The sequence below is a fragment of the Rhopilema esculentum genome, chromosome 16 (genome assembly GCF_057945365.1).
Source record: "Rhopilema esculentum isolate cy_ngs chromosome 16, ASM5794536v1, whole genome shotgun sequence".
NCBI lineage: Eukaryota > Metazoa > Cnidaria > Scyphozoa > Rhizostomeae > Rhizostomatidae > Rhopilema > Rhopilema esculentum.
In genome coordinates, this window is record NC_142830.1 from 9,540,031 (window position 1) to 9,565,754 (window position 25,724).

General features: G+C 36.7%; 1 protein-coding gene and 1 long non-coding RNA gene across 2 annotated transcripts; one reads left to right on the plus strand and one right to left on the minus strand.

The window, feature by feature from the left end:
* Positions 1-187: 187 nt before the first annotated feature.
* LOC135682431 (uncharacterized) lies at positions 188-25,724 on the minus strand. The gene is made up of 45 exons (XM_065197316.2): positions 25,512-25,724; positions 22,301-22,551; positions 21,743-21,796; positions 21,019-21,153; positions 20,340-20,420; positions 19,890-19,934; positions 19,631-19,684; positions 18,893-18,946; positions 17,968-18,021; positions 17,675-17,728; positions 17,239-17,337; positions 16,645-16,743; positions 15,446-15,643; positions 14,790-14,843; positions 14,430-14,474; positions 13,798-13,905; positions 13,525-13,578; positions 12,596-12,649; positions 12,069-12,122; positions 11,058-11,102; positions 10,839-10,892; positions 10,470-10,622; positions 10,144-10,251; positions 9,626-9,724; positions 9,367-9,411; positions 9,010-9,063; positions 8,655-8,762; positions 8,245-8,406; positions 7,809-7,862; positions 7,365-7,418; positions 6,663-6,716; positions 6,116-6,169; positions 5,564-5,617; positions 5,207-5,314; positions 4,819-4,872; positions 4,448-4,501; positions 4,098-4,205; positions 3,922-3,975; positions 3,250-3,411; positions 2,781-2,996; positions 2,193-2,510; positions 1,880-2,018; positions 1,455-1,633; positions 870-1,088; positions 188-452 (listed from the first exon to the last, which is right to left on the minus strand). Exons 1-45 carry the CDS (start codon positions 25,579-25,581, stop codon positions 306-308), a joined length of 4,473 nt encoding a protein of 1,490 aa, XP_065053388.2. The 5' UTR covers positions 25,582-25,724; the 3' UTR covers positions 188-305.
* Positions 366-2,294, plus strand: LOC148958263 (uncharacterized). Its single transcript, XR_016144672.1, has 2 exons — positions 366-505; positions 537-2,294. It is a non-coding gene; the product is annotated as an uncharacterized LOC148958263 (long non-coding RNA).

Here is a 25,724-nt window from a genome sequence, read left to right on the forward strand (position 1 = left end):
ATCGCGTATTGGAATAGCTTTGGCCTTCTCTTTAACAGTATGACTCGCCAGTAGAAAAGGACAACAAAGAAGAGAGACGACTTTTTGTGACACTTTTGATAGAATTGTTCCCACCCCTATTCCCACCCGACTGATTTTACAAAACGGTCCTCCCTCGCGCGCGCAGTTGAAAAAACCTATATGAGAATTATCTGGAACTTACGAAGAATTTATACATAGTAACAGTTATGAAAATACCACGAAAAACTATTAGAAATGAAAATGTCTGGTGAGCATAGTCTTATTTATCCTCTTGTTTGAATTTCTTAAGAGAAACAAACTGGGCCAAGCTCGACCCCGAACTCTTCATCAGCATCAGCCACGTCGAAGACAGCAATATCTGTGATTGGCAGTCTTGAGGTTGCAGTTGACTCAACCTCGAAAACAGTCTTGTGCCATTTGCCATCCTTAACCTGTAACAGATCAACAACATAAGATCATTGATCCACGATGCCTTACTGCAGAGGTGAAAATTCATAAGACCATTTGCAATCTAGAATAAATCAAGCAACGTTCTGACGAGCTCTTGTAGGGATTCCCAAACATAACACACTTAACTTAATCTCCTCCAAAAGCCCAAATTAATTCATGTAGTTTTCTAAGCTGTCAAATTTAAGCTACTTAAGATGAAAATTAAAAAATGACAAAGTGGCTGACATCAGCATTCACTGTGAGATCTTCTAGAATGAGCAGCACACATAAATAGTAACTCTACCAATCTCAAAAACTGAAGATCTTTCGAGCTTTTCATTGCCAATCAAAACTTAGCCTAGATGACAGTTGTGGTTAAGTATAAAACAAAACCAAGAGGGGATGAGCAAACTACTCACGTTGCAGCCATCAAAAAGGATCTTAGGCTGGTTCTTCTTTTGTGCACCAATGTGCATTTCAACAGCATCAGAGCTCATGATCTTGACGAAGGTCTTTGCCTTGCCGCTCGAGGTCTTGAAGGCATTCGAGTTTCGGCAGTGGTAAGTTACGTTTTGTCGCACTTTCATGCTGTTCATCCTCAAGTGTCTGAATTGAACTTCGTCAGCAACATAATCAACCTAAGTTAATCAGAAAGCATAAATATCAAATGACGTATACAACATCGACGTATGTAAGATTAGAAACACTGAAAGAGCGTTCGTACAAATTTAAGACACGAGGCATTAAGTTCAGATAGCAGATAAAAGACTGCGTTTGTTTGCAAATAAACAAACAGTCTCCTCAAGTTTGCAAATAAACTTTAAGCTGCTGGTCCTAGAAACTGTCTCCGCTCCTTGCTTAGTGATACATACTCTGCAGATGAAGTTTGGCATCTTCACTAGCAAAGAAAAATGCGAAATTGTTGGAAGCTTGCCATGAACAAAGGAATCCCTGCCTTGGCAACAAAGCTTGCGATCAATAGGTATTCAAAGAAAAAGTAATACCGTCTCTTGGGCTAGTTCTTGCATCAACCATCTGAAGCCATCGCCACCGGATTGCACCCATTTCTTCTTATCGAACATGGTCTTTGTTGGGTATATGCAGGTCTCTCCAGTTTTGAAGTCACATGAAACTTTGAAAGCATCCTTTACACAGCCGAGATTTGGATCGACCCAGAATTCGCCTAAAAAGACAAAACTTATTCTAATAAAAATATTCATAGTAAATTACTCTTTACAAAATGCAGCGGCAGAATTAAGACACCAAATTGAATATATGCTCATATATTGGAATACTGCCTACTTTAACAACTTTCTGAAATGCCCTGTTAGCCGATATCTCAGCAAATCCGACTTGTAAACAGCAGTGCCATTACAAAATACGTTCGCCTATGGACAATTACGAACATAAATAAACAACTGGAACCTACCGCTTCTCAAGTCATCGAAGCACGACTTCAAGTCCTTGCATGTTTTTCCTGGGAATGCTTGGCTACCATCTGGGCTTCTCAAAGCTTGTAGCTGAAGTTCAAACAGGCTGAGGAACTTGAACATTCCACCAGTCTCATCCTAGAAATAGTGGATTAAATAATGAATGGATAAAGCACAATGGAACAGATGACGCTTGGTAGCTGCTGAAAGTAACTACAAAAACAAACAAGATAGAAACAGGATTGTTGTGAATAAAAGCCAAAAAACCTGTCTGATTCCTTCAGTGGAACTTGGGACTAACAACGAACGTACCTTGCTTTGGGTCTTGGTTCCTTGCTCAGCAAAATCACCTTTGTAGTACATATTCTGGTAATACCCATATCCGTAACCAGGTCCTTTATTAAGGGCACCAATTTGAGGAACACCAAAATAGCTGAGCCCACCGGCACCTGTCATGCCCGACTGTCCTGGGAATCCAGGAGGTCCAGGAGGACCTGGTGGGCCAGGGTATCCATCTTGTCCACTGCGACCGCGTGGTCCACTATCACCAGGCTGTCCTGATTTTCCTATTATACCTGCCTCTCCAACTGCTCCATCAGCACCCATTCTTCCTGGGGGGCCTGGTGGTCCCTATAAAATTAAGAGATGGTACTTGAACGGATAATAAAAACAATGCTTTCCAACTTTAATGGAAGAAATATCACATCAGTGGATATCTAAAGTAGAAATATACTTTTCGTAAGTTTTTTTAACATTTCAACACCCTAGAATTATATCTGTATTGCTATCAAAGCTGCCCTATACTGCAAACCATCTCTCGGTCGATCATTATACTATAACGACCACATAGATGAAATAAATATAATTACGAATAATGACCAGCGACAAAAAGTGACTTACTGCAAGTCCTGTTTTTCCCTGTGGACCATCATCTCCTTGGTCTCCAATCATACCGCGTGCTCCTGGTTCTCCTCTCTGTCCCTTGTACCCACGCCATCCCTTATCACCTTTGGCGCCTCCAGGACCTGTACGGCCCTTACTTCCTTTGGCTCCATTGGCTCCAGGGAAACCTGGGTCACCAGCAGGACCAGTCTCTCCAGCTTTGCCAGGGGAACCCTGCAATACAAATGATAATAAATACGGTCACGTCACAGTATACATTATTGCAGGTGTTACACGGAAACCTTGCCGATCTTCAAAATGTTTGTTTCAGTATCGTTATCTTTTAACAAGACTTACCTGCGAATCCATCTTAACCAAATAACAATCTTTGATGAATATGCCGAACAAGAATATTCAACAGAAAAAGATCTCCTTTTTGCGAAAGAAAATTGAAAGTAATTAATGGCAAGGTGAAAGAAGTACATACAGCTCTTCCTGGGGCACCTTCATCTCCCTGGGCACCGGTAGCTCCCGGTTGTCCTGGACTTCCTTGCTGTCCAACTATTCCTGGGTACCCTTGGTCTCCTGCACTGCCCTTTGCCCCACGTTTTCCATCAGCACCTGGGGTGCCATCAGATCCAGGTGAACCCTATAACAGTTTTTAAACGAATCAAGCTACAGAAAATGATATTATAGAAAGCCATAGAGTGATTTCAGGTGAATGCAATGACCAATATTCTCAGTCTACAATAGATTGCGAGTTTAATAGATTTATAATACGAGATCCGAAAGATTGCAGTCAAAGAAAATATGATCTTAATCTACACTCTGGTTACACTTAAGCAAGAGGAATGGTTCAATTCTCTTAAAAGTACGATAAAATTTTTAACTTGTAATTTATTTTGAAGAAAAAACATAACAAGAGCAAGACTCTTTTTAACAAAAATCAGCCAGGCTGTTAATTGTAACCAGATGGCTCTATAACCGAGCTTTCCAACTGCAGAAAACAAGCACGATTTGGGAACTTAATAAAATAGCTGACTTTTCCAAGCGAAAGCAATAAAGAAAGGAACCGTTCAAAATTATTATATTACTAATTTCAATTTGTTTATATTTCCTAATGCATTTGGGGTTTTAGAAAGAACTTAAAATAAAGTACCTCTTTTCCGGGTGGTCCACTTGGGCCAGGTGGTCCAGCAGGTCCGGTTGCTCCCTGAAAGAGTAACGAGCAGTTTACACAATGCTTTCAAGTCTATTGTCACTGGATGAACCGAAATATTTAAAGAAAGCCGATATGTATTTCTTATAGTTATCTTAACGCGCAGCTTCACTCACAGGTTGGCCTTTCTTGCCATTGTCACCGTTTATTCCGTTTCTACCAGCGTCTCCTTTAGCGCCTGGTCCTCCGGATCTGCCTGGGTAGCCGGGTGCTCCCATCATTCCCTGAAACAGATAAAGTTTCACAATCAAGGACGGCACGGATTAAATGTAAAAAAGTCAAACTTTCCCCTGTTTTGAAAAGAGTTACCTGTTACCAACCACGGCAAATCATTCATTTAATACATAGAGACAAATATAAAATATTTTGATTTTGTCTAGCTTGATCTGCATTCTGCCACAACTGACAAGAGGAACACACTGTAGAGACAGAGAAAAAGTAAATGTTTATTCTGTTTAAAACATACATTGGGTCCTGCAAGTCCATCAGGTCCTTGATCTCCGGTTGGGCCCATTGCTCCCTAGAATGAAATAGTATTTAACTTAATATTGTGCGGAGAGCAGTTTGCCAGCAGAACGATTCAACGCAGATTCTGACAAGACTCTTAAGCCTACGTTAAAATACATATGAGCGTACGTGAACATCAGAGCATATTGATTAAGACTGAAGGAACCCGTTTGTATCATCCTGCGGAATGATTACATCTTTAACCTATACCTGTCAATTTAAGAGACCTGGAAAAGCAAAAGATAAAATCATTTTGAAAAAATAAGCCATTCAAAATCTTGCTTACATTCTCCTCCACAAAAGCAATCATGAAAGTAAACTATTACTCACAATTGCACCGTCTTCACCAGGGAGTCCATTGCGACCATCTCTGCCATTCTTACCCTGTAAGGCAGCAAATCATACTTCATTAAAGTTTCTACGAGCTACTGTTCCAAAGCATTACCTCGATTGAAACAATAAATCCGTTTTTTTAATCCCTATTAGAGCATTTTTAATCCAAAAGAGGTAAGTTTAAAGCCAGACACGAGTAAACGCAAATGTCCAAAAACGTGAACGAGAATGTTATAATTCTTTACCAAAACCACAGACAAATCTCTTAAATGCTTTCGGTTATACAGAGTATATATAACAGTTTGACGAGATAGAATAGTATAGAATATGAAATTCATCATGCACTAGACAGAAACGATTGAAAAGGAGATTTGGTAGTCCTTACGGGTTCTCCTGGGAGTCCAGCATTTCCTGGCATGCCTGATTCGCCTTTGTACCCTTTTGCTCCATCATTTCCAGCAGGGCCAGGAGGTCCTGGGGGTCCATCAGCACCCTTAGGTAAAAACGCTCACAATAAAATTCATGAAATTTAAAAAGCGTTTTTATAGATTGTCATGAGAAGGATATATCATCGTTAGGAAATATCACCGTTAAATGAGTGGCTCTCAATCTTCTTGGCTTGTCTATTGGATGATGCAATTAACTACAACAATGTCAATACTTGACTATTTATTATGATGCAAATAACTATGAAACCCATCCCTGTTAGATTTTCCAAACGAACAACTAAAAAGAAACTCACAATTTCTCCTCTTGCTCCCCTTGCACCTGTATCACCACGAGAACCAGAAGCACCCTGAAAAAATAATTTCATTGACAATAAGCAATAGGTCAACATTCTATAAACCAAACAGAAGGGCGTCTATAGAAGTGTGTTCAATGAATTTGGAAAGTGCTAAGCGATTGGCCACAGTTGATATGAAAATAACTAAGGTTATCATAAAAACCAGAAGAAAAATCAAGTAATACACATGCACCATTTTTTCCATCAACTTGATACAGTTTCTAATTCAAGCGACCTATAAGGTCCTTTCTTTAGGGGCCTTGCATAACCAGAATACAGAGGGTTTATTTATGCATCATGGACTAAAATGAAGTTGCACATGTATTACATCCTACAGTTGGTTCTAAGAAGTAGCTCCAAGTTTGATGTCCAATGCCATCAACATGCATTATATTTGTCTATTACAGCTTGCTCTAAGAATTGTTACATGTAATCTATGAAGTGCTTAATGCCAGGGCAAAGAGGTATTTCACTTTAAAGCTTCAGTAACTTGAATTAAACGCAACTTACAGGGGCTCCCCTAGAACCAGATGATCCTTTTTCACCAGCTGAACCTAGTCTGCCCTGTTAATGTGAAAAATGCAAATCAGAATACAACATTAAATGAATAAATCTTCTTTACTTTCTAAATACTGCCTTAATTATATAAGATGCGAGGTGAAAATTCTCACAAAAAGCCTCTGATTTTTCAAATTCTGGTATAAGGACAAAAAACTACAAACTGAATGTCGAAAAGGCAACCTAAAAACTAGACAAAGAAGGTTTTCCAAAAATTGAACAGCTTCTAGCTAAGTTGTCACTGAATCAACCAGCTTTTTGTATATAGGCTTTAATATCCCCCCCCCCCCCCAAAAAATCTTAACAATATTTCAAGGTATGAATATGTAGTCTGGACTCAAAACAACATTTTTGTTTATAAAGCTTTGCTAGTATCTACAACTTACAAGGGTTATCTTTTGTGTGATAGTAACGCTTTGAAAAGTACAATAATTTTCCATTAGACGTGATATAAATAGAGCAGCAGCCAGCAAAGAATATTAGACAGAGCAGTACTTACAACTATTCCACCTGGGCCTGGAAGACCACGCTCTCCTGGAGCTCCAGTTTCACCCTGTTGATGAAAATTCAAAACGAGCATTAGAGTGTTTGCATTCCATCATCCGTTTACTGTCAATCATATTAATCGACACTACTTCAAACTGTCACTATATCTGACTGTTCATTTGCGATATCGTTCTACTACCTATGAAGGGCAGATTCGACAATAAGCCATTTGGAAATTGTGGATAACCAATGCCGAATGGGACCATAGCAAATGTTTAGCAAAGAATAACTTTTAAATCTGACTTTAAACCCATTTTTAAGAAATTCAGAATTATCTTAACATATAATGGGTTTAGCTTAATGCTGGAAGCAGCTTGAAATGCTGACAGTCGGACTGTCTTGTGATGTAACGTCTCAGCGGTTTAACAGGTATATTTAGCTTTTGGAGATGCTTATTTACTTCAAACACTTTAGCTTCTTTAAAACAGGGAGGCATGGTCTCAAAAAGGAGTTAAAAGAAAATCTAAGACAAGGCTTCCTGGCAACGATTTTGGAAATTGCAGAAGGCTAGATTTGTTGATTCTTCACTAGAATTGTTGACAACCAATGTGTTTTGTTATTCTATCAAAGCAACTTATGCAGCTTTCCAAATCGTTTGTCACGTTGAAGCTAAATAAAAATGAACTGAAGAATAATACTAATGTGCGAATCCTACCTTCTCACCACGGTCTCCGGGGGCTCCTTTTGCTCCAGCGGATCCTGTAGGTCCCTAAACATGAAAGAGTGGTGTTGTATTAAAAAAGAAAGACAGCCAATTTTAAGGAAATAGTGAATGAAAATTGATATATGAATGGGTGCAACAGCGGATCCTTGTTGTATAAGGCCATTGACATCACTTTCTGTTTAATGAGTCATTTTGGGTTGCCATTGTTTTCCCTGTTCACCATTGCCATCACATATATTCTTTTATGCACCATTAAACATTCTTTACTTCTTTCAGGCGCGTCTTAATATCAATCATCTTCACATAATTGCCAAAGCAAAAACGTTCTAATGCCTACGGTAACTATGGTCACACTGTAAGATCCAGTGAGGCTGCGGCATATAACAAAACAAGGTTTCTCGAAGTTTCCTAGACCAGATAACAATTAAGACTAACCGGTGGTCCAGTGAGTCCACTTGGTCCTCGTGTTCCTCTACTTCCCTTGGATCCCTGTGAAATAAGGCAATAGATATGTGATAATTTTGCGTAACAGAAGATGCCTGCTTGGTGATGCCTAAAGGCTATCAAATATAAAACGTCTTAGAAATGCAACGAAAATCAAACCACCAGAAACAGTTAGTCTTGCAATTTATTCATTTGAAATTTATCACAATGGAATAATTACAATATATTTTGACATCAAATGCCCAGGTAAATCCCCAAGGAGTTAAAAAGGTTAGCTCTAAAGAGGAGGAGCGTCAAGAAAAGGAAACGTTGCTTGCTATCCTACCTTCTGCAAAATATTCCATACAATTTTTCTAATAAAAGCCTCGTGAACAAACTAAGTTCACCAACCGCTCGGTATAGAATCTAAAGTATAATAGTCACTTACTGTTGGACCACGTTTTCCTGGTAATCCAGCACTGCCGTCTCTTCCAACATCTCCTTTGGGTCCTGGCTCTCCAGGTGCCCCTCTAGCTCCTGGCAAACCATCAGCTCCCCTTTTGCCATCAGTACCATCTAATCCTCTCTCTCCTTTGGCTCCACCATCTCCCTAAACAGGATAACAAATACTTTTAGTACTAGAAGCATCAAGGCTACCTTACCTACATCACCGCTGCATGTTTACGAAATGAGCTACATGTTTATGATGTTTCCTAAATGATCAATTTTGATAACAACGATCAATGATCAGTTCCAATTAATAATGAGAGGTTACTTGAGAGAAACAAGAAAAGATGTAACAAATGATTATAGAAAAGAACAGATCACTTACAACCATTAAAGTAACAAGTAATATACCTTGTCTCCTTTGGCTCCATTGAAGCCTGGTTGACCTGTTGGGCCTTGAGGTCCTGGAAGTCCAGGGGCCCCAGCGGTTCCCTGTTGGCCATTTGGACCTCTGGTACCCTTGAAGAGGAATATTATAGTGATTACAATACGGAAATTGCTACAAGCCTATTGCAACTATTCATTTATGAACCTTAAAAAAAAGTGGAAATGTACCACTCCTTCAAAATAGACAGCGAGTTAGGCTCTAAAAACAGATGAATAGATGAAATCCCAATCAAGATTTGTCACAATAAACCTGATTTAAGATTCTTAAGTTGCATCGTATGATCCTAACATTTTTACATTGAATAATTATACTACTTACAGGTAGACCTTCACTGCCAGCTTCTCCTCGTTCTCCTGGCAGACCAGGTGCTCCCTAAAATTGAAGCAATTCTAAAATATTAGTACTCTTAAACTAGTCAATACAGAGGGTATAAAGATGTGACACTGAAAAGCAACAGCCAACTGCAATCTTTCCCAAATAAACTTTGGTTTGAATGTTTGAAAGGAAACAAAATAAATCTAATATCATAACAATCTTAGCTTGAAAAACTTGCAGCTTACAAGGATTTAGATATCATGAGCAGAAAATTTTTCTATCTTAACCTTCAAAACAGAACAATAGGTTTTAACAACAAAATTAAAATACTTTTTGCTAATTTGAAAGTAACAGACTTACTGGCATTCCTCTTGGACCAGACAATCCTTGTGCACCTCTAGCTCCCTATAAAATACAAAAGCATAACATTAAGGATTTTCCTTCAGTTAATGGGTGATTCAAAAAATTCCAATACACAGGTAAAAAGTTATGCAGATTCAGTTTCTAAGGACTGGACATAGAAGGTCAGACTCTCATGTGTCCTGCCATTAAAATGTACCTACAGAAAATCAAAATTCTTGGAGACTATAACGACAAGTTTAAAAAATTATCTACATACAGAAGGACCAATTTTTCCATCCTCTCCAGGATCACCCATAGCTCCAGGTTCTCCATCTCTTCCAGTCTGCCCTGATGGTCCAATAGGGCCATTGGGTCCCTGCATTGAGAAAAATTGAATCAAAATGGAGCACAAATATCTTCAATATCAATAAGAAAATACAAGTGCGTTGAATTTTCCTGTAACTTTTCTAAAAACATATAGATTGTGGCTGCATTTATCATCTCCCCTAGCATGTATATGCAACAGATTGGAGAGATACACATTCTTAGGGCTCCTTTTTTCTGAAGTTTTGTAGGTGAATAAGACAAACATAAAATATATAAATGATATACTTCACTTTAAATACAAAACGAGATCTGAGAGTGTGCAGTCTAAATTTTACAGTAAGATACAAACGTAGGCCTTCAGTTCGAGATTAGATAAATAATTCATCTCATCACTACATACATTTCACAGTACTGGTAACTGTACATTTACAAAAAATTGGAAAGAGTTTATGTTTAAAATATACATGCCCTTAATCCTTGTTCACCAGGCTGCCCAAGAGCACCTGTAGGTCCTTTTACACCATCAATACCTGGAGCACCGGTATTTCCTGCTGGGCCGACTGAACCAGTGTCTCCCTAATATTGAACACAATAACAAAATATTATAACAACATAAAAATCCCTTATGTCAAACATAACTTTCATGTCAATACAAAGATCTTTTCTAAACCTTTGAAACTGGGAAAAAACAACAAATTAAAGACAATTTAAGTCTATAACTTCAAAAAGTGATCTTTAAAACGTATAAAACATTTCTTGCAAATATTTCTATCCAATCATTATCTTCTTCATACCTGATCTCCCTTAGCACCTGGTTTGCCAGTTTCCCCAGGAGCTCCACCAGGTCCTCTGTTTCCTTTCACTCCAGCAAGACCAGTGGGTCCACGCTTACCTTGAACTCCAGGCATTCCTGGACCACCGGGTTTTCCATCAGAACCTGGGTTTCCCTACAGAAAAATAATTAAATCAGTGAAACAAATTGTTGAAAAGAATCAGACAAAGATTTATTGATTGAAAATTCACACTTAAGGTTAGAAGTTTTTCATATTAGAAATCGCTTGAAAAATACTACCATTAGCAGTTCAAACACTGCACAGACTCTTTTTATACGTTGATAGCTGTAAAAATATCTTGGAACACTGAATCACAAAACAAGAACAAACCTCTGGTCCGTCCTTGCCATCCCTTCCAGACTGTCCAGGTTCTCCTGGCAGACCCTGAGTTAGAAAAGAAAATAATCACTCATGAGTAGAAATACAAAATAACTTAATCAGGAGGCAAAATATTATACATGCGATTTCAAAGAGAAGATTCATACATCTGGATGCTCCTTAAGAAAACTGGCAAGGATTTAGGACAAAAAACAAGTTACAAAATCTTACCACTTGTCCCTGAGGACCAGCTTCTCCTGGAATACCAGGTGCACCCTAACAAAAGAAGACCAAAAATCAATGTCAATAGGAAATAGATTGCATTATTTCTATTTTACCAGCTTTTTCAACTGCAAAATCTCTACAATAACTTCTTTGGAGATGGTAGAGACGCAGAAGGGGCATGAAAACAAATTGACCCCCAAATTAACAAGCTATGTGAACTACTTGATAAATTTTATAAAACATTTTTTTGTAAATAAATTTACTTAGTGTAACACAGGATTTCTAAATGTTTTTGCCAGGCAAGTCTACCTTTTGATAGTTTACAAGCTTTTATCCATTCGATTTTATAAATGCTCGTAAGTTTGATTTTATTTTTGAGAGCCAAGTTAGTTTTAGGCAGCCTCTTGGTTTTGCATATTTTTCATCTGTGTATGCAAAGGCTCGCTTTGCAGGGGTTTGTTCTGATAAACAAAGTGCATGTCCTAAACATCTAAGTTGATGTTTGTTGGTAGACATCATTTTTTCATTATTTTGTGGATAAACTATGTTTAAGATGTATGTTTCTATTTATGAAAACTGTCAATCTTATTTTCAAGAGGAGTTCTAAGTTGTATAGGAATATGGATGTCACGTAAGGGTTAAAGGCTTTTAATTTTGTGCTGCTGCTGCGGTTTTCGTTGTTGAAGATTAAGTTCAATGGGTTTGCAAATCGAATGGCGAGACCTTTGCGTCTGATGATGTCATTTTCTGTATCTAGTACACTACCAAGCAGCTTGCAATCTCTCAATTTACATTCGCATAAATGTTCACTTCAGCATCCCATGAAAGTAACATTTTCGACTTTGCTTGTATTTATGGTCAAGTTGCAATTTGAGAGAATTTCTGGTAGAATGTTTTGTTTTGAACGTAATTGAGAAAACCAAGTAATAATCAGAAATTTTTGACAGAGACCACCCAAATTTGCAGCTAGAGAATGCGAAACATAGAATAAAAGAAAGATAATATTTGAATACTTACACCTGATCCCTTGCGACCTTGCAAACCTCTCAATCCTCTTGCACCAGTCTCTCCCTAAATAAAAAACTCTTTTAATTGAAGACAAACAAACTGCATAATTTACCTCTATACTAATAAACAAGGAAAAAATTGTTATGTGCTTAGTGAAATGACTTTTTTCTACAGGTGTTGTAATAGCGTTACTTTGTCAAAGCATTCCCTCCTTTCAATGTAGCTGTATATCTTTACCTAAACAGTCAAATTTCAAATATATGAGCATTTACAGTTAACCAGGCAGCTACTGAAGAGCTTAATTAGGTGTGTAATGGAAGTCAGATTCTTTTGGCAAGGATTGAAAATATAATTTTAATGGTTCTGATATCTGACAACGGTTCTAAATGGATTTACAAGGCAAAAGGTGCCTTCACTAGTGTACTGGACACAATTTATTACATCCCAACAAAAAGATAGCAACAAAAAGATAGCTTCGCAGTAGAAAAGCATAAGATATAGGGAATGTGGTTATGTTGAACAACAGTATGCTTTACCTTTGGTCCTGGAGTTCCTGGTGTTCCTGGAAGACCTGTTAATCCTGGTAGACCCTGGAGCAAAGAGAAAAGTGGCTTGTCAAATACAATACCAAAGCTTTATACTTCTTGCAACAATCAAAGCACATCCAAAATTATTCTACTTAGAGGGAATTTCTTAATATTTACCCGCAGACCAGAGCAAACATTCTATCTAAATTACCAACAAATGTATTAGGACAGACACTGTCACTGATATTTGTAGGCTTTTGACAGATCAAGTGCCCAATGAAATGAGGTCAATGATCTCAACACTGATAAATGTAATCATTTACATTTATCAATGTTGAGATCAACAAATCAACTAAAATTTAACACCATCCTAAATAAAAATTATCTGGTTACAATAAAAATTTGTCATGGGGTTGTCATTGTCTTTTACTCCCCTTGGTATTATCACTCTAGTGTCATAAGGTGATTCATATGTAGTTTGCTATTGTAAAAGTTTTTGTTGAACAGAAAAATGTTTTGGTATGACCCTTGAATACAGCTTGGATTTCATCATCACATGATCATTTTTTATGCTAAAATTGTTTTTGTGGTAGGAAAAGTTGAGAAGATCCAGTGGTGACACACATGAAGAAAATTACAGTTCATGTTATTTTGTTTGGTGTTATCTCTTGATATGAGGTAATTTTTCTATTGGTATTTGAAAAAAATGTACAACTGGAAAACTTTGGCTTGCATGGACAGGCACCCTAGCAATCAATGCCTTTTATAAAGACACTTTTTACTTGAAAAATGTAGTGTGTTGTAATGATGATTTTTGGCCATTTTTTCTGTAATGCATCCTACCGATTTTACTTATTTTGGATACAATTGCAATGAAATACGTGAAAAGACAACAAAAATATTCAGATATGAATTATACAAAAATTATGATTATATACCCTTTCTCCTGATTCTCCAGGGGCTCCTTGAGGTCCTTGCTTTCCGGACTTTCCCTGCAAAATTACAATACCAAAATATAAAAAAACATGTAATGTATATATATCTTTCTAATTTATACAAAAAAATTCATTATACTTGGCAGAAACTACACTTTGTATAAATCAATTTCTGTGGATAAATCTGTGAAAATTGAAAATTCAGTTAAAACATGCTCATGTTTGATGCTAATAAATTATTCAAAAACAGAATAAGAAAGTTGGCATCTTGCTTACCCTTCTCCCAGCTGGTCCTACAGTGCCTGGCACTCCTGGTATACCTGCATCACCTGATGCTCCCTTGATTCCCTTAGGTCCAACAGCTCCTTTTTGGCCAGCCTCACCCTTGATATAAATGATAAAGCTTCACAATATTGAGTGAAAATGAAAAAAGGTAAGTAGGTTCTGTATGACTTAAAGAGATTTGATCAATCAAGTGCAAGGGCCTAGAGACTTTACTTAATCATGATGTAAACTTAACAACATAACATGAAGCCCAACTTAAAAATCAAGGACAAACATGCACCTAAAAACTTTTAAATACCTACATTTGATTTTTAAAGGTAAATGCTCATGTATAACTGCCACTTATATCTTTCAAAGACGAGAGTGGAGAGTTGCTTACAAAAAATTGATGTGACAAAACCCTAGGTAAACCACTGTGAGCATTGTTAACAAAGCTGTAAACCTGTGTTAATGACCAGGCTTATTATCCAACATAAGTAACACCATAATAGAGACAATTATTGAACATAAACATGAGTTTTTACAATATTCTATTCAAAAATTATGCTCCAAGGTAGCTAGACGCAGTTATAAAATATGTGATTTTCAGCTCAGACTTGATGGAAAGTTATATTATTGCGTACCTGGGGCCCTGTATTTCCAAGAGATCCTGCTGCACCTTGTGCACCCTAAAAAATAAAACAATCTCCATTAGCATTAATCAATCCTCAAAATTAATGATGAAATTTATGTTTTGTATAGTTTAATTTTTTTCATTTTGCCAAGCAAAATTAGATAACAAAAAACGCTTGCATCTTAAAAAGACAACCTTATAAAGGCAAAACAAAACCAATTCATAAATATTCATTACACTATCAAAATTCCAACAGAAATCATGATAATATTCAATTCTTCCAGAGCTGTTTAACAGTTGTTTAAGTTGTATAAAACTCCTTTAAAAAGTAAGTTCTTTAAAGAGCAAATAAGTGTCAAAGAAATCTTACCGGCTTTCCTGGGTCTCCAACAGGTCCATTGGGTCCTCTTGGGCCTGGGTCTCCCTAGCAAAGAAAAGCAAAATTTAAAACAAACATTCAATAAACCTTGAATAAAAAATACAGAAGCATACAGTGGTGGTAACAGCTGCAAAAAGTAAGGGGAGGTGGAATTGAGAGATGCCCCTTCAAAATGGCTTCTCCACAAAAATAGAGGACACAGGCCATTGGCATCTAGTTCTTTTTCAATGCAAGTCATGTTTGTAGATGTACATCAAAATGGCTAAAAAAGGTCTGTCTCTGTTATCAAGAAAACATACCCCACCACAATCAATTGTTTCATTGAATTTGCATAAATCTAGAAAATTGTATTCTGAAAAAGTTGAAGGTGGTGCTAATCATTATCTGCCACGATAAACATCTAAGAAGGGTAAAATTTATTTTTTGTGCTGACACTGTAGACCATTGGAATTATAAATGAAATGTTTAGAAACATATATCACCCTATCAAATAATGTATCTATCATTCAATATAGAATACTATGTTGTTAATTGATATAGAATTGCAATTCACTATTTTATTACCCAATCTAAATTCTTTTCACTTAAAATTAACTGCAAATTTTTCAACAAAGTGAGTTGAAGCAAATTATAGCAGGTAAACTGACCATAGCTCCTTTAGGTCCTTGTCTTCCTGGTGCTCCAGAAATACCTCTCTCTCCAAGAACACCCTTTATACCTTTATCTCCAGTTTCTCCACGCTCACCAGCTTCTCCTCTTCCTCCCTGAGGTCCTGCATCTCCACGTGCTCCTTTGACTCCCGAAGGACCAGTTCTTCCAGTCACACCTTGCAAACCAGGTGGTCCCTTGAATTCAAAAGAAAGGTAATAGATAATCATAAGAAATTAAAAAAAACTAGTTCTAAGATACTATGAAAGGTCTTCAAATGTAAACTTGTTCTGGATGAGCTTAGGTTTGTGGTCGTCAAAATCCTCCATTGTTGGGGAGATGAGTTCGCACTCCTATTGTTTGAGACAAAAGGCTTAATGATTTGTTCAAGCCAATCAACGTCGAGGGGCAGGGACGCATGCGTATTCTAACGAATTATCCCTACAAAATCCCGGGCCATCCTCAACACCAAAAGCCAGGGAACACAACGAGATCTCGCAAACATGTCGAGAACAGTAATTTTAGTAATTTCTGAGGAGTTTTATGCATATAATTTAAGGACGTATTTTTGTTTATTTTTCATTTAGGGGTTTTCTCGGAACTTTTTGTAGATGTAGTCAAAAGGGGAAGATCAAAATTTGAAGCTTTCCGCCTTAAAAATTTGAATTATTGAATTGAAGGTACGTTGTCTGTTGTTTTAGTTGCCTTGGCCTGGCTCTAGTGTCAGAGGTCAGTTAAAATCAGGTTGTATTGTTTACATCGAATGTCTACTCTCTGTAAACACTTAGGCCGCGTCATAAAATTCTCGATGTTTTTGCTTACCTTTGGAAGTAAAGTGAGCCTTAATACAAACAAAAAACATAAAACAACAGAAAATCCAGGCAGGTTTTTCAGTATGAAAGATATTTCTGCTATGATCAAACTCCCATGTCAATGTGAATGATAAGCTCCGACCGCTCACTTAGTTTTGAAATTCGATCGCAAAGTTCTGTTTGTTCCTTTCTCGGGGGGTTCTATGCCTCTTTGATTCAGAATATATAATACGCATGTGCAATGGCCCCAAAACGGGGGTACTCATTTCATACTCAAGAACTTGCTGCATCTCATCTCCCCAACAATCCAAGAGAGAGAAAGAACTGAAAATTCCAATATTATATAGCCATTAATATTGGCCACTGATTGAATTATATATACTTACAGATACACCAGGGGATCCCCTTGGTCCAGGCAGACCTTGGCTTCCAAGAGGTCCTTTGGGTCCTGATGCACCAGTTGGTCCTCTTGGTCCAGTAGGTCCCTAAGGAAAATTTAAGCTGCTTTAAAACTCTGAAATTTTCATAAGTCAAAGAAGAAGTTGTGGAAATTTTGTAAATACTACTCTGTTTTGTGATTTAAGTGAGGAATTAATGTGACAGCAACAACAGAACATACTGCTTTATGAATGAAATTGTGATAATGGAATGATGTTTTGCTGCAGTTATTTTTAATTTGTGGAAATGATGCATGAAAACTGATGCTACTTTGTAAATATTTAAGCATTGCATTATTTAAGGTGCTTATTTAGAGGTTGATCCAAAAATAAAAATTTCTGCATGATTGACCAATCAGTTTTCAAGACAAGGCAAAAGGCAAATGAAAAAAGCAAATAAGACATTAAAAGACTGAAAATGTATGTATTGATTATAATTCATTTCCCAGAGTCTCTCTATCATTTCTCCCATTTGTGGAATGCTATGGTAATGACACAAGCAATTGCAAAATTTCCAGGCTTGCACGAGGGTAAAAGACTTACTGTTGGCCCTTTGTCCCCAGCAGCACCTGGGTCTCCAGTTTCACCATTGGCACCATCTTCTCCAGCACTGCCTTTTGCTCCTTGGACACCTCTGTCTCCCTGTCAAAAATTAGGAGTGTGTGAATATGCACAAAGATAATAAAAATATATAATGTACTATAACATTGTCTCTACTTATCTTATTGTGTTATAATTGGGTATATATAAGTCACTTCAGTATGGCAAAAACTAAATTTCCTTCTGCTCACTTCCTTAAATGTATGTCCAGTACCTACTAATTTCTAAAATCTTATAGCAATTAATCATTTTTCAAAATCTTAGTAGTCCTTATTTCATAAAAAAGTTACTTTCACATACTGAGAAGTTTTTTACACCTAGTACTTGAACATTAAACAAAGAATTTTTAGGCAAGGTACCAACTAATATGTAACCATACCTTTAACCCCTTGTAACCTGGGGCACCTCTTCGTCCTGGCTGACCACTTTGACCCTACAAAGATTTACCAAATTGACGATAAGAGCAATCATGTCTAGCTGGGGCTAAATACATCGATCATAACATGAATAAAAATAACAGTCTTTTGTAAGAGATAAAGTTATGTAGATTACATACTCATTAAAACAAAAAACTTTAGCAACATGAACTATTTACACAGCAATTGCTGTTAATCTAATGAAACTGTAGTATAAAAACATTTTGATAGATATCAAGAGCTTGAATAAACTTACAGTTGCACCCCTGTCTCCCATTGGGCCACTTGCTCCTGGCTCTCCTTGGGCTCCCTGTAAAACATATATAAATCTTTGATGAACAAGATGCTTTTCCTACTACTCAATACAACATAATCAAACCAACATTTAGCTAATTCTACATTTGGGCTGCTAGCCAGGGCCATACCATTGTGATGAAAAAAATGTTTCATACATCAATCATATTTATGCTTGTTTTTAATGTGCAATATTCTGTTTTTTGATTCATTAAAAAGAAAACAGAAATTTATTCACTAAAAAGAAAGGGATATGAAATAATAAAGATACATATATCACAACATGATTAAAGCCATGGGGAAGCATAGATTAAACCATATGAAAGCTGACATGTATGTCTAAAAATAATTGGTTTTGAAAAAAGCAAACACTTTACAACATACTAAAGCTTTTGGTCTGAACTCCTCAGAGTATATAAAACGTCAGAACCAGGGCAAAAATATAAGCTTGAAATATATACCTAGCTGTGGATCAAAACAGACAAATAAAAAACAGGAGCACATGACTGGGATAGTTACACAATCAGTGCTGTGTGCCTATAGAAAAATAACCACTGGAGACGTTCAGGGGAAAATTTTATTCTGTCTACATAATACTTTCTCCTTTTTATGTGGATCAGTTCCAAAACTAGATGAAAAGACAACCAGGTTCTGCCAATTATCTGAAAAAATGTTTTCGTTATAGTTTTTGGAACAATCTTGCTTGTCAATAAGATGTTGCTCTTTTACCTAGAAGATTGGAAGGCTTTCTCTCAAAGAGCAGTTTTGTTTCTTATGTTGGAAGAATTATTTTGTTATATCCTATCCCCCAATCATTGTACAGTAGAAAATTGCCTACATGAAAAGCATTATATAAAGAAATAAATGGCTGGTGCTTCTATACATACATCTGAACCATCTTTGCCAGATGGTCCTTGTGGTCCTTGTGGTCCTTGTGGTCCCTGTAAAAACAATTGGTGAATGACAACAAGCCGATAAGAGCCAGCACACATTTTAGCAAACAGACAAAAAAGAAGTTACAAAACTGCCTATCAGGATTATGATATAAATGCATAAAATGTACATATGAAAAATATGACAGTAGGGGCAAGCTACTTTGTATGTCAAGCAGTAAAAATGATAAAACCTTAAAGAAACAGATAAAATAGAACTATAAAATAAAAAATTCTTCTGACACTTTTTTGTATTTTAACATCCAATCTCTCTTTTATGTTGGTTCAAGTTTCTAAGGACAACAAAAGCCCAAAAAGAAATTATTCCCAGGTTCAAAATTTTCTATCAAGTTATTTATTACTATTATAACTTGAAACATTTCATTTAGTGATTCTGAAACAACTATTTAATACCTACAAACAAAACTTTGAACAATCTCTCAATATTTATTGAATAAACTTTTGTCATGATATTTGCCTCCAAATGAAATAGATCTTATGACAGGGTTAGGAACCTAGCTTTTGACTAAAGATGTGACCCAAATTTATCAAATTAATTCTTAACAAATGAAAATGCAAATTTTTAAATGAAAAGAAATGAGACAGAATCTCATTCTACCAGTCCCCAGGCATGGGAAAATGTATATATCTTGCAAGCTAAATCATTGCATTAACGAAAAACCATTTTCATACCACATCTCCAACTTCTCCCATAGGACCAGGCTTTCCTGGTTCCCCACCTTCACCCTAGAAGTAATAGAATAAAGGGCAAAAATTACATAATGCAAACACAAAATCAGAGCAAATTCAGTCAGATCCATAACAGTTTTTACTAAAACATTAATGATTAGGAAATTCTTATTTATTGTTTCATGAGGATACCAATCTAATTCCAAGGATTGATAAATTGGTTCATGGTAATATACATGCAGAGAAAACTATTGTTACTTACACTGGGCCCAGTTGGTCCTTTGGCACCAGCATTTCCAGTAGGTCCCTACAAAATGCAGTGGATAGGTCAAAGATCTTCATGCAAACAGTATAAGGTGTTAACCATTATTGCCCAAGGTAGAAAAAGCTAAAAAAATAAACCCCCTAAGTTGCTAATATGCACGGAAAAATTGCCACCAGACTAAGTTCAAAATCCTATCTTTTAAGCAAGTTGATAAACTGCTCACATGCCAAATTCCTACAGCAAGGAATGACTTTATCCTGTTAGCAACAGACCCCTTTAACGAAATTACCAAATGCAACACATCTATCTTTATAATAGCCATTTGATTAAAGCTAGAAATTTTTTGATTAACATAAATTGCTATTGACTATCAGTAAGAGGATTTACATCTTTATATAGGTGACTTAAACCTTGAAAAACTACACAGGATATTCAATATAAACTCACAGCAGGGCCAAGAGTTGGCTGTTTTGCCTCTCCAATACTTCCTGTCTCAAGTGGTAGATCACCAGGACCAGGGCCTTTGGACTAAATAATGAAAGAATTATGTAAACTATATAGATGTAATTATTTCTCAACATATTTTAGTTGTATCTTTTCAAATAATCTATATGGAGTGATAAAAAAAACTAAAAAATAAACAATCCATTTGATGGAATTCAATGGCTGAAAGTTTATCAGAAAAAGTTCAGGGCTGTTGGAAAAAAGATGCTTAGGATAACTGACAGTGAAGATGTTGGCAGGCCTTCTGACAGCCCTGTACTGAATGTACCTGTGTCTTCCCACAGTTTCAATAGATGACCTATACAAAAGCTGTGGCACCCAGAGAAAGACAATTGCAAATTCTGTTACATCCTTCCTAACCAGAGCCCTTTGTGGATCATAAACACCCTGGCAACCCTAAAAGTGTTTTATAAAAACCAATATAGGGCACCATAACGCTTTCTAGCATCAAGATAAACAATTGTCAAACTATCATAGTGGCCAAATAGCTAAGAGAAAAGTTGAAGTTAACTCATGTTAAAATAATTCTTTAACCCTAAAAAATAATACCCAATAACTTCTTGGGAGCATTGCTTAAATTAAATGTCCAGGGTTGATAAGGACTAAAAAAGACAAAAATTACATTTGTCAAAGAGCCTAAAGGCCCTGGGACAAGCCCTTCCTCTTCATCACCTTCCAACCCTCCTGGTGGCCCAGGAGGACCAGGTCGGCCATTTTTTCCTGGGCTGCCATCTCTTCCAGCACTACCTTTGATACCCTTAAAAGATAAAGTGTCATTAAATTACAAATATACCTAAACAAACACATTGTCAAAATAGGTAAAACATCTAATATATTATATTTTATAATATATATAGATATAGACACAGAAAACATTCACAAAAAGGAAGGTAAATTTGTAAAAATTTGCAAACAGAAACACCTTAAAAATATCTGCTACCCTTTTTTCCCTGAAACAACAGAACAAATTTGGGGGCAGAAGCTAACTATCTGCATATTAAAACTGGTAACATTAAAACTTCATCACAGGGTATTCAAAGAAAACATTTTCTTAAGAATTGTTCCTCTATCGTTTCTTAACATATTGATAAGCTAGAACATAGCAATGTTTACCCCTTTAATTTTTCTTAAATTTTGGACATGAATTTAGGAACTTAGAGGACCAGCTATATTGTCCTGACTGCTCCAATTGCAGTATTTCTAGGTACCCATGGCCTAACTCCCACAATCTGTAATTTTTGAGCAAACTGATAGAAACCAAAAGCTCTCTTCAGTTGCAAAATGAACAAAGGCAATTCAAAAACACAACTAAAAGGTATTTGTGAACAGCACTAGAAGAAACAAACCCTTGGTCCTGCATCTCCTGCATCACCAGTTGGGCCTTTTGGTCCTGGTGGGCCCTTGAAATAAAAAATAAAATTAATTTATAACACGAAGACAAAAACATGAGACAGTTAAGGCATGCACCACAGCCATGCAGCAGAGTAAATAGCTACTTCACAATAGCTGTTTACTTCAAAGAATTGGAGAAGGGAGCAGCATAAGAAGGTAAAGGATTTAAAGAAATAAACAAGGAAAAGAGCATCAGGAAAGAAAAAGCAATTTTACATTTAATTTCATATTTGGTCAAAACTGCTGGAAGTGAATCTTTGTTTCTTAACTTTTCTGGAACTGCACTACAATTTTGGTTTGAAAGGGTGCAAAAAGCTGAAAGCTGCATGATCTCTTCATGTCTTTAACGTTGTTTTATATCAGACCTATATCAACATTTAAAATTGAACTGAAATGAGGTTTATCCATCCAATAGATGTTTGGCAGATTGGAAATAAATGAAAAGGAATAAGAGGGTAAATATATTTCCCCTTCTCTTAAAAAAATATATACTGATCAAAAAAGTTACTCACTGGATCTCCTTTGTCACCAGGATCTCCTTTGTCACCAACAACAACCACTGGTTTTACGGTTTTGACGGCAATAGGTTCAACACACTTACTTTCACAGGCTAGTCTGCAACATTTACTTGTTCCATTACAGTCACGGTCGAATAAGCAATCTCCGCTAAGAGAACCATCTCCTCTTGGTGGACATTCTCTTTCTTCATCTACATCTGGACATTTGCCAACCTTTTCTTCCACGTTCAGGTCTATATTTTGTGCTTCAAAAAAAAATTATGCATTGTTCATTAAATTTTCAATAAACAACTCCTACAGGTTTCTTACTAAATTGGCCCATTTTAAATTATTCACTAAATCACTAAAAGTAAATCTAGCTTTGATTTATTCAGAAAATGTTGCATCGAATGAACAATTATGCAAGCAGGTTATGCTGTGTCAGTGTGAAAACTTTATATTAACAAAAAAATAAGAATAACAAAGTGCTCTTGACTGAGTCTATGCTAGAGTGTAGTGGCGTTGCCAGCTCAAAAAAATTTGGGTCGACAAAAATAATTTTTTTCTGCCACGCCTTTCAGACACTTGGAAGGGTCTTTTTTAACATTCTTTATCTATTTCATAATTTCCGATTGTAATTTATCTTTTATCTTTTTGGGCAAGCAACTATCTCAAGCAGCTTTTTCTGTAATGGTGGCTTTTTTGCAAATGCAAAAATCAAAATCAATCTGATCACCCTAGTCCACCCTGTGGCAACACCACTGTCCAGGTGTTGGCGGAGGCCACCTCCAACCACTGTGTGGATGTAACCATTAAGATACTTCTGCTTTAAATGTCTGTACAGTATATTCTGGTCATAGTCACACCAAATGTTGCTTGAAAACTTATAACTGTTAATAGAGTGTAACTGTAAGCATATTGGGTCTAAATTCTTTGTGCCTGTAACCAGCAGTGTGACTTCAACCGCAGTGATTATAAGAAGAGTTGACTTTATCAAGCAATTCAATAATCTATGCAAGCAGACAATATAAAACCTGTACTGTTCTGCTGTTGTTTCTGAAGTTTTCATTTCATTTTATAATATCTATACAGGTTAAAGGTTCATACATATATGTTTTTCAACCTGACCTGTTTAAAAGATTAAAATAAGCTAATAAATATGTTATAATACTAATAACAAAAGAAATTTTTGCTAAATACTAATAAGTATGATTTGAAAAAGCTGGACACTGTCACATTTTTAAATTCAAAAAAAGTTCCTAATGTTTTAGTTTTAAGAAGAGCTGACTTTAGGAACAGACTAGACATTTTGGGCAATAAATTTAACATGCACTTGCAATTACAATAGAATGAAAACTTTCTTGCAAACAGACGGTTTTTGGCCATGAATACACCCCCATTTGATAAAGCAGTATGTATTACCATTCCTGTTATAATAGTTAAATGTTAGCACACCAGTTTTACTCCTTGGTTGTAATGTTTAGCAATGTTGTAAATTGCTGCTCTCCACACTTTGGAATGCCAGCCTCATCAACAGTTGATAAACTTTGCATGCAGCAATGTCTTTTTCTCGTGTAATTGTCTTTACTATAGGTCATTTGGATTCAGTGGTTTTTATTAATGCATTTTTCCTGTACAAAAATTCTTTGAAGCCCTATGAAGTATGAAGAATTTAACCAAGATGCTAATTCCCAAATCGCAATTTGTTACTCAGATCTTCTGCCTCATTTTGAGTCAGTGGTCTCATTTCGAATCTGGTACCCACAGAAAGGAAATGCTGATTATGCCACAAAAAGACACATCAACTTCGGTAAGGTTTTATCCCACGCTATTCCACACACTGTCATGTACAAGCAACAGAATAACATATTTACAAAGGTAGTTGCAACAATAATACATTTAAATGTGTGACTGAAAGTAAAAACACATTTCAATCCAATGAATTGATTGAAAAGGATGTCCTATCTTCGCTGCTTACTAAATGCTTAGTAATTCAAAGTGTTGTCCAGTGGCTTTAGGCGATCCTAAGGCATTCAAACACAATTTACAAGAACGGGAATCTCCCAATCTCCTCAAGGCAGGCTGCGCACTGAACCAAAGGAAAACAATGTCTGACAACAATCGGCCACTGGAATTGCTAACCGCAAACCATTCGTTCCATACAGGGTGTAGCTAAGCTATTGTTACTGCACTTCCTATAGGAAGTGTATCGTCACATAATTGCATGGAACTTCCATTATGGCGAAGGTATTTTTAAAATTTGTTATAATTTCTTTTCCTACCTGGACCAATTCTGGAACTTAAACATTGGAGAGTTGATAGAACACGCATGATCAAATGCAGACGAGTCTGTGGACGAGAATGGCTTCCGGCAAGTAGCCTTCGGCAATGAGGCTTTTGCTCCACCCAGTCGAGGAGCATTCCACGGATTCAGGGCAAAGGGAGAAACTGATACATTAATGATTTAGGTTAGACTCCACAACAATTCTCATGATATTTACTTTTTGCAGGGAAACAACATTGACACTATCTACCATGATTTTGTACGTAGACAAGAAAATTTGCAATTGTTTAAATCTTTCGAAATATGTACAACTTTAAAACTTTACGTGCACCAGTTAAGCGAAATTATTTGCGAGGACCGCAAGCAAAGTTCTTTGGTAATGCCCCGAGGTCCTTCGGGTTGACGCTGAGAAATTTGCTTATACAATCAGTTGAGTTACCCATCTTTTCGTGCCTTAAAATCACGCAAAACTGCTTGGGAACGTAGTTTAAGATTCCCTTTGCGTAAGGAATAAAAATTTTAATCATCTAAATATAGAAGCGTGACAAACCTAGAGTTTTATAAGGAGTCTAATGGTAGCACAGTCTTCTCGCGACTGCTGCTCGCGACTGATATTGGCCCTACCGGCTGCAAACATTCTTTTTTTCCTTCATGACTTTCTTGGTACACAGATACAACTTCTGCTAGGACTCTTTATGTGAAAGTTATTGGAACTATAACGTTTCTCAAGCTTGAAGAAAAAGTTTGCCCCGAGGGTAAGAATTCCAAAACTCGCGAGAAGACTTTGCGTCTTTTCACAAGCAAAAGCAAACATTTGAGCACAACTGACACAATTCTAAGCTTTCAAGACATGGTTAAGACAACTGATGATGTTAAAATGTATTGGATATGTAATTAGAGGCTTTATTTTGCGAACCCACTCAAAACTAGTAAATTTCTTACCTGAGGTGACGCAAACGAATACACCTATCAAGAGCACGAACGCCAGTAGATTTTTGGAGCTCACCCACATCTTGGCGGGCTGGCTGAAACCCGCGAGCTTTCTCTCGCAAGCTAGCAGGCCAGCTCGTTATGGCAAGGTTGAACGCTCCGCAAACCCTGCTCGAAGGGTACAACGAACAAGATGCTTTGCTAAGGATCAGCTTCGCAATGGTC